Source organism: Lonchura striata, chromosome 3 (genome assembly GCF_050655825.1).
Source record: "Lonchura striata isolate lonStrDom1 chromosome 3, ASM5065582v1, whole genome shotgun sequence".
NCBI lineage: Eukaryota > Metazoa > Chordata > Aves > Passeriformes > Estrildidae > Lonchura > Lonchura striata.
In genome coordinates this window covers 23,790,617-23,805,360 of record NC_140705.1, presented here as the reverse complement: position 1 = coordinate 23,805,360, position 14,744 = coordinate 23,790,617, and the positions used below count along the sequence as shown (strand labels likewise).

The 14,744-nt window shown below is 38.6% G+C and overlaps 1 protein-coding gene across 4 annotated transcripts in view; it reads left to right on the top strand.

Annotated features, from left to right (window-relative positions):
- GCLC (glutamate-cysteine ligase catalytic subunit) overlaps positions 1-14,744 on the top strand; it is a 36,656-nt gene that overhangs the window by 4,859 nt on the left and 17,053 nt on the right. For all 4 annotated transcript variants that reach the window (XM_085574611.1, XM_085574610.1, XM_085574609.1 and 1 more), the window contains exons 2-6: positions 9,370-9,482; positions 10,281-10,463; positions 13,024-13,137; positions 13,899-13,957; positions 14,048-14,184. In XM_085574611.1, coding sequence (XP_085430737.1) covers positions 9,370-9,482; positions 10,281-10,463; positions 13,024-13,137; positions 13,899-13,957; positions 14,048-14,184 — 606 coding nt within the window. The remainder of the gene's footprint in view (positions 1-9,369; positions 9,483-10,280; positions 10,464-13,023; positions 13,138-13,898; positions 13,958-14,047; positions 14,185-14,744) is intronic.

Here is a 14,744-nt window from a genome sequence, read left to right as displayed (position 1 = left end):
TCAGGAGCTACTACAGGCCAGAGGTTTCTTACCAGAATGTCCCAAAGGCATTGCTTCTGATTAGAGGATGCATGACTCTCTTGAAAGCTTCTCCTTTTTCTTAATGAAAGGCTGGGCTGTGAAAAGAGCTGTATTTCCTCTTGAGTGATTCTTTCCAGGGAGCCAGCTATTGCATTAGTGTCTTGTCACAGTTTCTAGCCTGTTTCGTTTTTGGGTGTTTCCAAGGCAGTACCAACCTGTAAGTGGTATGATTAGAGATGTTACACTACAGTCTGCAGAATTTTAGACTGGTAAAATTATTTCTGTGTATTAAGGAAATGAATTAGGGTTCAGATGTACACAGTTTGAGGCTCCAGTTTCCCTGTCATCTATTTAAAACCAGGAACAAAATCTAGGGCATTTTTAGCAATGGTGAATCTAGCTCACCAGCTGCATAAAATAAGTACAGGTACTATCCCTAACGTTACATAGAGGAGGTTTTTATCATCTCTTTGCTAAGAAGACAACCACTGAAGCTTTGTGAGAGACAAATATACATGCATAAAAATGTTCAAAAAGAGGTAAGAATGGACCAGAACTGCTGAATGAGTAGGTTGAGAGAGCGTCATGGTGTACAGAAAGATAGTGTTCATTTCTCATTTTGCAAGAAGCTTGGCTAACCTAATGGACCAGAAGAGCATATGTCCTTTTACGATAATTACTTACTTTACAAAGCCTAGATGCTCTGTGGAACAAGATGTCACATGATAGCTTTGAAGCTGAGATAGACATTGACTTACATGGGCAACAAGAATAGACAGTTTATTGTGGTTTCTTTAAACTTTACATGCTGCAAGATGTTTGTCCATCTAGCCAAACCACTTAGATAATTGTATAGTGAGTTGTGGGGTTTCTTTAATGTTTATCTGAAACCTTCTAACTAGCTTTTTGTTTTATATATTATAAATAAAATGGAATCACAAAAAATAGTTGTTGCATTTTCCAGAATGTCACTTAATATATGGTCTTTTAAAAAAATTAATCCAAATTGTTCTACAGATTCATCATCAGAAATATGATGATCCCACATTCTCACTTTGTACAAACTGCTGCAGTGTGCAGAAATGGCATTTTTAAAAGCTTTTCTTGGTAATCGTGTGCCTATATTAAAGCTAACGGCAGCCTGAAGTCCTTTTTTTTTTTTTTTTTTTTTTGCATTCTTGTCATTTTAAGACAAATGCTTTTAGTTTCCCTGTGCCCCAGTGAAATTCCTCAAACAAAATGCATTTTTGATTTTTTAATGCAGAACTTCCCTATGATGGCCTCTGCCAAATGTGACGTGTGCAGATGCATCTCAGTGGAGCTGTCTTAATCGATGTGCTCACCCGCTGGCAGCTTGGGGGGAAGCAGCACTCGTGAATGATTTCATTATTTATCACGTCTACTTATTTACCCTTTCTCTCTGAGTTTTATTTGGCCAAAATAAAGGGACAGTGGAATATTTATTTACAAATAGACTTAGTGCTTCCTTTATATCTCTTGTATGGATACCTGCTGTTTCAAATAGTGGTGTTTTCTGGGGCTGGGTCTCAAGGTATAATGTTAGTTCATCAGCTTATGCTGCTTGACAGCCACAAGTGTGCATGTGCACAGCCTCTAAAAGGAAAATACTAATGCACAGATATGTAACTCTGAATCTTGACTCAAGCAAGACAGGTGCCCTTGAAGAGTCTTCATGTTTATTCTTTATTCCTTCCCTGGATACTTAGAGTGATTGTCATGAAACTACTTTTTCTGCCTGGTTTTCATCCTGGCATCAGGGAAAACCTGAACTAAACCCTCTAGCTCTCAAAATATGCACAATGTGCTAACTCCATGATGGCTGATAATTTTACTTCATCTCCCTCTGTTTAGCTCTTCCAGTGGCTGGGTGATAAGATGTGTATGTGTATGATATGAGGTTGTAGTGCAGCACCAGTGGCCTACCTGAGAGCTGTACTCCCAGATATACTGTGTATGTGACAGTGCAAGACTCATTGTAATTTATACTGACATGCTTTTTGAAAATTTAAATGTGTAATCGGTGATAACCAGCTTGGAAGGTTTGAGGTTTTCTGTTATGTGGGATTTTGTTTGGATTTTTATTTAGGGTTTTTTGGGGGCAGTATGGTTGGTTGGTTGGGGGTTTTTATGGCTGTTTTTAGGAGGTTTTTTTAGTCCTATTTTTCCTAAAGCATAACTGCAGATAGCTGCAGGTGGTCATAAATATTGACCCATTCCCATAGTAAACATTGATTTCCTCCTTCCCAATCTCAGATTTTAATAAGAGAAGTTTAAATTACCTACTCTATGTATATTTCTATTAACAAAATACTGTGTTCACAGTGTATTTCCTTCTGTGGGTATCAAGTGGATTGCTGTGGTTTTATCATGGGACATTTTCTATTGTAATTCCTATTTTTCCTCAGGACCTCTTCTTGCTGTGCAGATGCTTTATTTTAGTTAACAGTACAAAAAAGGGTGAGTCAGAAGGATGAGTACAAGAAAGATTTTATTGTTGACATTGCAGATTCAGTTGTTCGGGTTTTTTATTTTTTCTCTCTGATGCAGAAGGTGAATTCGAAACTTGCAGCATTTTGTTTCACAGGTGAATAAACAAAGTTGTCTTTGCTGCAGAAATCTAAAGTTAATATGATCCTAGTCTTTTTAATGATAGTAGCCTCAGGTGTTATGTAAGTACAGAAGTCAAAGATGACACTTCTTTCTGTAATGCACCACATCTTATTTCTTTAGAATCATGCAAAAGGTTATAACTTCTCAATTTTAATTTTCAATAACCCAGCTTCCTAGTTTGTGGTGTGTGCAGAAGGTTCTGTAGTCATGTTCTGTCATGCATAAAAAATCTGCAGCCCTGATGTTGTCATGTGGGGGGGAACAGGCAAGAGTGCTTTGCTGTGGCTGGCTGAGTTAAGTGTCTTTGCATCCTCTTTGTTTTGTCTATGATAATGTATAATGTGGCATAGAAGTTGTTAATTTTTTTCATTATTGTCAATGTAATGTAAAACATCAGTTGTGTTTTGTTTCTGGGACGTGCTTTCTGTGAATTGGTTTTGTTTAAGAGCTGGCAAAAAAATAACTGGTGCTTTTTTAATTGGATTGCCACTTCCAATCTGCTTGATCAAAATTAAGCATTTTGGGAATTATATTTTAATCTTGGTTCTCCTGTTGCAGATTTTTGAAATTATTTCTGTGGCAGAGAACATCCATGGTAGTGTGCCTCATGCCAGTGCGCAGTCTGGGGGCTTGCTGGCTAGAAACAGCCTCTGTGACACTTCCAGACTTGTTTTCCTCTGAGCTTTGCTCCTAAGGGCATTAGACTTATTGCAAGATAGTAAAGCTTTCATTAAAGGTACATTACTAGATATTTATTTCTGTGGCTCCATGCTTTATCATATCAGTGCTGAGAAAATAACTGCATCAAGAAAACCCACCCTGGGTATTATGTTCTACATACATCAGAAGTATTTGTACCTACAGAAAATAATATGCTTTTTCCATCTAAGACTGAAAACTTACAGCAGAGGTTCTTTAATGAACAGTCAGATTATTAAAACTTTTTTCTCCTTTAGGCTGTCATTTAATGATAATGGTATTTGAATGATGCATTAACTGATGAATAAAGATATGGAAGAACTACTTTTTTTTCCGTAAGTGAGCTTAATAACTAGTGAAAATGGTATTTTCTACTGCATACATAAGTATATGAGGCAAACTGAATGAAAATGCTTAAATGTTGGTAGTGGCTTTTGTTAACAGTAAACAATACCCATGAGACCTCATTGGATGTTCAGGAAAAATTTTCAATTTCCCTTAAAGATCCAACCCAATTTCCCTTAAAGCCTTCCTAGCTAAGGAAGGCTCATATGAGAAGACTGCTAACAATTGTTTCATGTATGTGTGGCAATAGTTGTCCAGTGGAAGGAGAAAGAAGCTGTCATTAAGATTGTCCTTGAGAAACAGAGTGGTCTGTGAGTCACCTGTGATCAGGTTTATTTAGAATCACAGGATGGTTTATGTTGTGAGGGACCTTTGGAGATCACTTTGTCAGACTCCATGCTCTGGGAAGGACGTCTTCCATTTAACCAGGTTGCTCAAAGCCCCATCCAAACTGGCCTTGATCACTTCCAGAGAGGGGACATCCACATCTGAGATGGATGGTCAGGAGTGTGGTACAAGGCTAACGCAGGTACTGGTTTTCACATGCAGAAAGATGAAGCAATGCTTTTTTCATTGCTTTTTTCTTAAAAAAAAGCTTCTCTTCAAATCATTCTTCTAAACTATTTCTTCTATTATATAATCTTGCCACCTTGCTTCTGAGCTTACTAAGGTCCAGACTCTATGCTTACCGGTGTTTTCATAGGCAGAAGTACCTCATTGCACATACTTTGAAAGTTAAAATACTTTTTAACATTTAACACTGCAGCAGAGGTTTGCTCCCATCTATTGGATAGGTTTTGCTCCCTGCATAGTTAGCATGATGGTGTTAAATTGAGTGTGCAAGGGCAGGTTGTTATATTGGGAAGCAGACCACTGCCAAGGCAAGTATTTGGATGATGATATGTTGCTGTCCCTGTGTTAGAAAGATAAATTACTTGTCAGTAGAATTACTGTGTTAAGGTTTAGGGCTTAACACGCTTCAGTGGTCTTAGGTCTAGGGGGAGACCTTAGCACAGCTTGGGGAGAAGGATGTACTACTGATAGTGGGTGCAAAGGACACAGAATTTACAGGCCACAAGAACATTTGGCAAAATTCCCAAGACAGGTAATAAACTAACAAAGCCAACTCAGCAACTGTGTGGAGATCAGTTAAAGCTGGGTAAAAGGTAATTCCAACAGGGAGAGATTCTCACCACCATGGTCTGCTGACTCAAGAAACCCACCAACTCGAGAGAAGTACTGAGCATGCAGACTAATTGGCATGAGAAGCAAGAGAATCATTTAACCAACAGAAGGTAGAATTAACAAGAGAACTATGTAACTTGTAGTCAGTGAACTGTGATTTCTTTGCTAAAATGTATAAATGGTAGAAAGCTTTGATGATAGGGGAGCTGGCAACCTTTTGTGGGTTATCACCTAGCTCTTTGCTTTGCACAAATTAGAATAACGATATATTCAGCCTTAAGTTGAAACATGGGTGTTTCCAATTAGACATTAGAAAAAAAATTCACCATTAGGATGGTCAGACAGGTTACTCAGGGAGGTGATAAAGTCACCATCCCTAGAGATGTTAAAGAGGTATCTAGGTCTTGCTTGGTTACATGATTTAGTGATTTAGGGCTTACAGTGGCCATGTTGGGTTGACAGTTGGACTTGCTGATCCTTCTGGTCTCTTCTAACTTTGAAGATTCTGTGATTAAATAGAGCTGCTTCATCTTGGTGTGTGCATTGGCACTGCACACTGGGCAACAAGCACACATTTGGGACAACACTGCAGCATAGGTGACAACTTTGGTCCTCTGTGTTCCTTAGAATTACTGCTAACGTGTTGTTTTTGATGCGCCTTAATTTTAAGAAGCATTGCTTATGTAGAAATAATATGTGTAATTATGGTCAAACAATTCAGGCATTCAAACAATTTCAGACATGCTTTCCCATTCCCAGAGAGCTGTCATCTTTCATTTTGCCTCCAGACAAGCCCAGCACAATTGTTTGACTTAATGAATGGAGGGAGAGTGATTGTGGTTCTCCGCAGTTGAGAGGCTTCAAGGTCTCTTGTACTTGCAGAGGCAATATAAAAGAATTTTCAAAAGCCTGAAATTTTCTTGGTAGCCAGCTGTGAGAAAAGGTCATAGTGAGTCAAGTAGCACTATTCTGGGTGCTAGCAAGCTAATGGAGCATAGTGCTTCTTGAGAAGATTCAGCAATGGAGTGGAGCAGAGCTGGCGTTGAAGTGCTCTGTAGATGCAGTTACATTGCAAGTCAGTAATTAAGAAGAAGGAAGCCTCTAAAGAACAGTTTTTCCTTGTATTGGCTCATAAGTAGTTCTGATACTCTTAAGTATTTGCTTTAACAAGATTGTATTTGCTTTTTTAATGCATTTAACTATGAACAATAATTTGTTTTAGGCTTGCTCTGTGTTGGAACAGGGTGGGGGGTTGGACTTTCAGCTTTCACTTTGCAACCTTGCTGGCCAAATTGTTGTTCCTTTGCCTGGTAAGGTACCACAGAACTTCTGTGAGCCAGGCAGAGCAGGGGTAGTCAGAGAGATTCATCCACTGAGGTTGCACAGAGCATTGTCTGTCTGCAGGGAGGAGCTGGGATGCCACATCTTGTTCTCAGCAGCCTTGCAGCAGAAGAATGAGAGCACTGACTGGAAACTTGGGTCCAAAGTGGCCATGACAGGGTACATTGTCCTCACTGCTCTAAGTAAGGCTGATGGTCAGCTGCCTCCATCAGTAGTTTGAGCTGACATGTATTTTGATTCTTGCTAAGGAGCCTAGTTAAAATTACAGAGAAAAGTGAACTCTAAAGAGCTCAGAAAAATAATAAATTATGGATGTTGGGTGAAGCCCCTCATATTTGGCTTTTGAACTGGAATCTCTGCCAGGCATGCTGGTTCTCTCAGCGTGGCTGCATTTCTCTGAACTTTGTTGTGGATAAAAAAGATGGGAGAAGTCTGTGAATGATGTCCTGAAGTTGAATGCAAAAAATGTATGAACTTAGAATTTGTTTCTTTCTTTGTAGCCTGTAGGCTAAATCTTTTGATGAGCTAAATTACATTCTTTAAGGATGCCCATTCAGTCAGTCCCTCTGTTTTCAAGATACTCTGTAGGTTACTTGGAACTGTTGGCAGCCATCTGAAGGTTTTCTTTTCTTATTAAAATTAATGGCAGGTCATCTGTGTGTTAAGACAGCTTTGATGATTTAGTCAATGTTTCTGGAGGCAAAAGTAATAGTTATTTCTAAAGCTAGATGCATAGATGCAACATATGCACTACTGTACTTGAAATATGAAACACTGATTTTTTTGTGTTTGCCTTCTTGACTTAGTGTTTCTTTACACTTAAAATTTCTTCCTTTTTTTTAAACTTTCAATTTGGTTTATACAGAAACAGTGTTCTCCCCACCAGCTCATTACATCTATATTTGGAGAGAGATTTCTAGGACAGGAAGCTAATCACAGGAGCATACTCACATATTGTGGACAGATGTTCAACTTTGGGTCTCTTGACAGCAGCTGCAGTTCCTGTGCTCTCCCCTCTGCTACCCACTCCCACAAACAATTTGGAGGGAGATCAGGCATGTGGCAAGCTTGATGCTCTTTCTGTGTCCATCTGGATGAGTCAGACCTGTGGACTCGCATACCCCCTCTAGATTAGGCCAGCTCCTAGTGAGAATGATACTTTTATAAAGTAGGAGATGATGTTGAATATGGTAGGAAACTGGAAGTCCCTTTTTATTTCCAATATTCAAGATCAAGTGACACTGGAGAGACTGGTGCTGGGCAATAATTAAATCAGCGCTCAACTGTGTTCTGGTTGACTATAATCTGTAGTTTTTTCAAGTAGATTATTGTAGCATAATGCACAAAATTGACAAAATATACCGTGCAAGAAAGTGTAATCTGCACAGAAACTAGAAATCTTTTTTTTTTTTTTTTTTTTTTTTTTTTTTTTTTTTTTTTTTTTTTTTTTGTTTCTCTAGCAGATGAAAATTTGATCTTGGGAAAGATACAGCAAGTGTGTATAATTGCTGGATGAGTACCTCCAGATTTTGTCTTTGATCAGATTCCATAGAATTACAAACACTCTTGGATAATACTGCTTGTGATTTAATCACAAATCCCAACCAAGGATTATATTTTTTGTGACAGTAGTAAGCAATAAGTTTTCCACAGACACTGAAGCAAACAAAGAACACGAAGACTATAAATCTACTTAGTGCTGTAAAACATGGCACAAGTTCCCTGTCTTTTGGCAAGCTGCTCTCCTCTCTTCACCAGACTTCTGTACAATATACAAATTGCCATGAGTTGGTATGCTGCAACTTTAACATGAGCATCTTGCGTGAATCTGAGCTCCTGGGACTGGAGCAGTCACGTTTGTTAAATACAGGGGGATGTGGCTCTAGACAGTGTTGGAAAATGAAACTGAGGAGCACAGTGCACCTCTGACAGTTTTTGCTGTGAAATTTAAATCTGAATTTTTAACTCTTAAGTTGATGTTTGAATTAGATGATTTTTGGAAGTCTTGGAGGCAGTGATTCGCTAGCCTCCAACAAAAGACACAGCTGGTCCAGCTGGGGCTTGAAAGCCCTGAAAGCATTGCCAGTACCCTGGTAATACATTTCCATGTGTGATTTCTGTTTTTACATGGTAGGCAACACATCACTACTGGGGGCTGGTTTGTCTTTTGCACTTCCCAGAACATTACCAAGCATCCTCTGACCTAGAGGTATTAGCAAATAGAGTGTATCCAGAAGTATTGAAGGGCTGCAAGGTCCAGGCAGCTGTTAGGTTGCCATGCTGGGTAGCATTGTAAAAGTCTTTACAGGAGCTTTGACAGCAAGTGTGCATGGAGATCAGGAAGTTTGAGAAGGACGTGTTCCAGGTTTGGCTGCTTTCAAATAATGTCTATTAGGGGAACATATTCTGTAGTGCTGGGATGCAGCAGTGCTGTCAGGAGTGGCCTTTTGGATCTAGTGTGGGTTGCAGCTTGGAGCAGGGACAAGGGGAGAGAGCTCTGGGGATATGGTACACTGCTGGGCAGGAGGAGAAGAAAATGTAGCAGCAAAGCTGAATCAAGTGGGGGTGATAACTGCTGTTCTGTGCCAAGAGCTGGGGTGTCATAAGGACAGGACTGATGCTGTCACCAACAGCTGTGGGCTTTTTGTGGTGTAAATGAGACACTGTGCTAGTCTTTAATAGCTCCAACAAGTGATGGGTGTAAGTGGATGTCTTGTAGAATAACTTTGGGGGTTTTTTTTGTTTGTTTGGGGCCTTTTTTGTCAGCAGCAGAGACTGTAACTGATGGGATGACAGTGAAATGTTTGTGGATTGCATGTAGCTTACATGGGATTTTAATTCTTTCTTGTCTAGAAATAATGTGGAGGCAAGTACAAATTCAAGGTTTTTTTTTGTCAAGTGTCTCCAATTAGAAATGGAGGGAAAGAAATTTCAAGCAATTTCAAGTCTTTATTCAAGATGAAATAAGCCTGCAGCCATCTTTGCCAGTATCGCTTACTGCATTCGTACTTAGTAATGTTTTTGAACCTTCGTAAAGTTCAATGTGACATATCTTTTTTCTCCACTTGATGCTTAAATTTGCATGCCAGTGTGTTTGTGCATGAAAAAACCTTACTGTTTGTTTGTTTTGTTTTTATTATTTACAAGGTGGAATATATGTTGGTAAAATTTGACCATGAGAATAAGAAAGTGCGTTTGTTACTCTGTGGTGAAGAAGTTCTTCAAACACTGCAAGACAAGGGGGAGAAGGTAAACCCCAAGTGAGTAGCTGTTTCCTTTTTTTCTTTTTTTTTTTAATCCTCCTGTTATGATACTGTGTAAATTTTGTTAACTTGGCTTAACATTCAAGTCTGCTATTGGTAAAACTGTAAACCACAGATACTGATAATTTTCAGATAAATCTGGGGCTCAGGAAGTGAAAGATTTTGAGCACACTTGCAGGCAGTCCATGCACTTTTTGCTTTGAAATAAAGGAGGATGTAATGGTGTGCCCACAGAAGTTGCAGTTTGGGTTCTTGTTTTGTCTTGCTCTGATTTTGTGTCTGTGTGTATGCAGTAATCCATGTCCCATAAAGTACATGTGCATGTGAACTTGTTCCTGTATCTCTTGACTGCAGGAGCAAGTGAGGGCTGTATAGGGGAAGCCTGTTGTCTGTAGGAGCACTCTCTCATTTCTGGAAGAACTAGAACTGTAGGTGTAAGAATGGCAGGGAAGGTTTTTCCTATCCTCTCCTGTGGAAAAGAAGCAGTGACCTGTTTTTCTGGTTCTGGTTAAAAACCCCAAGAAACAGCTTGAGACAGGTGTTAAGGGTGACTGCAGTTTGGTGTAGGCAAATCCTGCTTATTGTAGTACACAGCAACGCTATTACTGCCAAATTGCACTTTGCTTTCGTTTCACCAGTTCCTGATGATGAGGTACATTGGCAGGTACATTGTGTCCCTCTGTCAAATATTAGGAGTTTTTCTTGCAAGTGGTATTAATTTCCGAAATTCTCACAAATAATTAATCTTTTTTTAAATTGCAGAAATACTTAAGTGTGCCTCTTCTTTCATTATAGCCACCCAACACTCTGGAGACCAGAATATGGAAGTTACATGATTGAAGGAACTCCTGGACAACCATATGGGGGAACCATGTCTGAATTCAACACTGTGCAAGACAACATGAGGAAAAGACGGCAAGAGGCTGCTTCTGTACTCAAAGAAAATGAGGCTGTTTGCACAGTGACATCATTTCCAAGGTGAGATGGTTGTTCAAGTGTAATGCCATGTTTCCTGTTCTCCTTATTGCATATAGCGAAACTGCTCAGTGAAATAGAGAAAAATATTACTTGATTAAAGTACTTCGGCTTTATGTTCCAGTCATGTTTCCTAAAATTCTTATTGCAATGAGACAAGCAAATAAGCATATTTTACATTTTTAGGTTGCTTCTAACCTGTGATGATTTTGTATTAGGAGAGAATCCTGAATATTTGTGACACAAAGCATTAAGTCTAGAGTAGTCTACTACCTTGAGTTGATACAGAAAATCATATAAAAAAGGTTTCTCTTTACCTGTTTTGCAGACTATGTTCTTTATAAGTACCAGTTTTGCAAAACATGGCTAACCAGATCTATCTTTAATACTACTTGTTCACTAAAGTACATGCAGGCTTCTGGTAGTTTAGGGCACCCAGACTTAGTACTTCTATTATACAATACTCTATTTACTGAATGTAGAAAGGAGAGCGTCTCTCCTAATAATACCCTTACAAAGGATAGATTTCATTATTTTTATTGTTGTAAAGGAGTTCTTGAAGAAATTAAATTTAGGATGAACTTCATTATCTAGGAGAAACTGCATTTTGGCATTCCTTTGAAATATAATTCCAGGCAGAGATGTATTACATTCATTCTAACTAGCCTGATCAGTGAAGTGAATGAAGATAGTTATGCTTATAATGGTATAAAAATTGCTCTGCAGTAGAAGAGAAACAGCTGGCCTTACTGGCTAGTTTCTTGTGTAATATAGAATGCAATAGCCCAAAATTCTTGCTGAGAGGAGGAACAATATAAAACATGCCTTAGCAGCAGTGGTGCCAAAATATCTGCATAATGCCCTATGAATGCTGTTTTAAGAACACTCTTTGACAAAATTCACTTTGACTTTATTAGAGCTATACTAGATGTAATAAGAGTTTATTTAAAGTCCAGTGGTTAAGTAGTTGTCAGGGTATTAGAGAACTGCATTTTCTTCCCCTGCAGCCTTACAGGTACATTATGTCATTTAATAAGTTTTACATGCAAATGTTTTGGAGCTGGTGTTGCAGGGAATAAAGGGAGAGGAGTTGTTAATCCCTTTGTAGATACAGGTAAATACTTTTTACATCACTGTAGGAGCAGTACATTGGACTTCAGTGAAAGCCAGTAAGTAATAAAATGTAGTTTGTTTATGACTTACGAGTCGTTCCAAACATACTTTCATCCCTTAGAGATTGCTCTCCCTAGGCTAGCCTAATTTAGTTTATTATTTCTGCCTTTTGCTATCTTCCCATTCAACTCCTTGTTGGTTTGACTGGAGTGTTGCTAACATGTATTTCTGAGGTTTCATGGGGTTAAAGTTTTTTACCACATGGTCTGTACAATAACATGTACGTATGCCTGTGTGCATCTGGGCATGTACACATGTATACAATAAAATCTATTCATTTGAAAAGACAAAAAAACTTGTTAGAGTGCTGACAGAAGAAAGGTAAAGAAGTAAGCTTATACAAATTAAAATAATTCATTTAAAAATGAACAATTTGAAAATGCTTAGATATTAAACATTTATAACTTAGATACTAAATAAGTGTCCCTGGTTCCTAAATTTGTGAGCCATCACTGCTGGGCCAGAAAGTTGTTTTATTTCCTGAGGACTGGAGGGGTGCAGTTTACAATGTAGCACTTAGGTAAGTGATTAAGCTGGCTTTACAAGTTGTAGGACAACTTACTTAGAAAACCAGGAAGAAGAAACAATATTGAACATAAATAGTATTTTCAGAAGGGTGTTTCCTGATATTTTGAGTAGTTCATAATTTTATCAGCTACTTTTTTTAACTATCCAAATACTAGAGCCTTTCAACACAATTGTTGCCCTTTTTACTGTGCAATATGAAGAAACTAATCTGCCACTTTACCTCAATGTTGTCAAATGTTCCTTTGTCTCAGCTGTACTGAGAGCTTATTCTCGTTTCAGGTGACTCTGGAACTTAAAATGCAGTTTCCCAAAGGGGAGGCGTGTATTCTGATTAGCTTGCATATCTCTCAGCATTTTATACCTAATAGCTGCAATTGTTCTTTGCTTGTGACATTCGTCTCATAGGGATTTTCAGAGTTTTAGAAGTGTTACAAGACTTAGGATATGTGTACCACTTGAAACTACTTCTAATTCTTACAGAGCTGGTTAAGTATACATTTTTAAAGGGATAGATTGTTAAGACTAGGGCTGCATAAATTACTTTGCCAGTCAACTTGTATCCTCAAGATAAACTTTGAAGCATAGAATGCAGCTGCATGTCAGTATTAATAACAAAAACTAACACACTAAAATGTGTGTGTACCCCAGGCAGTATTGAAGTTTCCTGCTTCACCCACTGAAAATGTCCATGTTTGCTGTCTAAGGACTAGTGGGGTTTCTTTAAAAAAAAGGCTGTATTAACCACTGTGGAAGGTGGTTTGTGGCTGGCTGTCTACTAGAATGCTAATCTCTGATCATCTGACCATTCTAAAATCACAGTCTGTTTTCATTACAGCTTGGATCTCATTGTTGTTTTACACAGGTTAGGCTGTCCTGGGTTTACACTGCCGGATTATATGCCAACACCAGTAGAAGGAGGGGCTTCAAAATCCCTCTTTTTTCCAGATGAAGCCATCAATAAACATCCTAGATTTAGGTAAGAATATTTGGGAAATTTGAGAAGTCAAATATTTTGTCTCTACCTAAATTATAGACAGATCTGCAAATTCTGTGCATTACTGGAATAGAGAGCACTGTAGCTGGTTGCTGCAGATATCAGAAGGACTTGGACAGAAGTGATTGTGATGACATGCATTTTCTTTTCAAAGTGTCTTAAGAAAATTAATTGTTAAGTTGAAGGAACTTTATATAATAGTTCAGATTATTATCGGGCAAAAAGTGTTGATTCTACTACTGCAAAATTGTTTCCAGTTTGAAGCCCTGTGCCTAAATGCTTCCATCATGGTTAATCCAGCTCTCCCTTAGGCATGTCACAGTGACATCTCTGTACCCAGTAGCTTGCCCTAGTTACTCTGAGATGGATGATGTACTGTCACTGTAAATCACTGTAAAGTGAGACTTTATGCTTAGTTTTTAAACAGAATGATTTTCATTGGCTACTTTTTAACTTGGCCTTGTATTTTTCAGGTCTATAGCCTTTTACTTCTGACTGTTTTGTTAGTACAGTACTGTGAAGTCCATAAAAATAAGATGCACTTTACTGAAGAAAAATTCAGTGTTGTATCTTTTACAGGCTATCTTAAAACTAGGAAAAGAAGCACCCTGAAGGAGAGTGCTTAGAATAAATAGAAAGTTGACATTCTGAAACCCTAAAAATTGTTGAGAAAGTAGCTGCAAAAATATTTGCATAAAGAGAAAATTTCATATAATTCAAAAAACTTTTTTTTTTTGTTATAGTACACTGACCAGAAACATTCGACACCGAAGAGGAGAGAAGGTTGTGATAAATGTACCAAGTGAGTAAATTCAGTCTTATCTTTGTTCTTTTTCAGAATTATTGTTTAGTCTCATGCTCTGATTACTGAGTGCCTGTGTTTTCCACACAGTATTTAAAGATAAGAACACACCATCACCTTTCATGGAAACATTTCCTAATGACGATGGAGAAGCAGCAAAGGCAGCTAAGCCAGACTACATATATATGGATGCTATGGGTTTTGGAATGGGAAACTGCTGTCTCCAGGTAAAGTGCATCTGCTTTCAAGGTGTTACTACACATTGTCTTCTCTCAACACTTCCCTTTTTAAGACTTGTCTTGTGTCTACTTTCTTCAACTGATGCATTGTATACATCAGTGTGGCAAAAGGGAAGATAAAAGACCAAGTCGTATGTCTAGTATTCTAGTCTTAAAATCCAAGTATGCTGGGGTTTTGTAGCCAGGTTTTGCTAGCAGAGGGGCTGCAGCAGTGGCTGCTGTGAGAAGGTGCTTCTCCAATGAGAAGGAAGCTTCTCCCATGTCCAACAGAGCCGATGCCAGCTGGCTCCAGGACACACCCACCATTGACCAAGGCTGAGCCCACCAGTGACAGTGGTAGTACCTCTGAGGTACCTACAATAAGAAGGAGGGAGAAAATTGTGCAATGACACTGCAGGTGACGATAGGAATGAGAATATGTAAGAGGAATAGCTCTGCAGGCACCAAGGTCCATGAAGAAGTAGAGGGAGGAGATGTTCAAGGTGACAGAGCTGAGATTCACCTGGAGCCTGCAGTGAAGATCATGGTACGGCAGGAGCTTGGCTTTG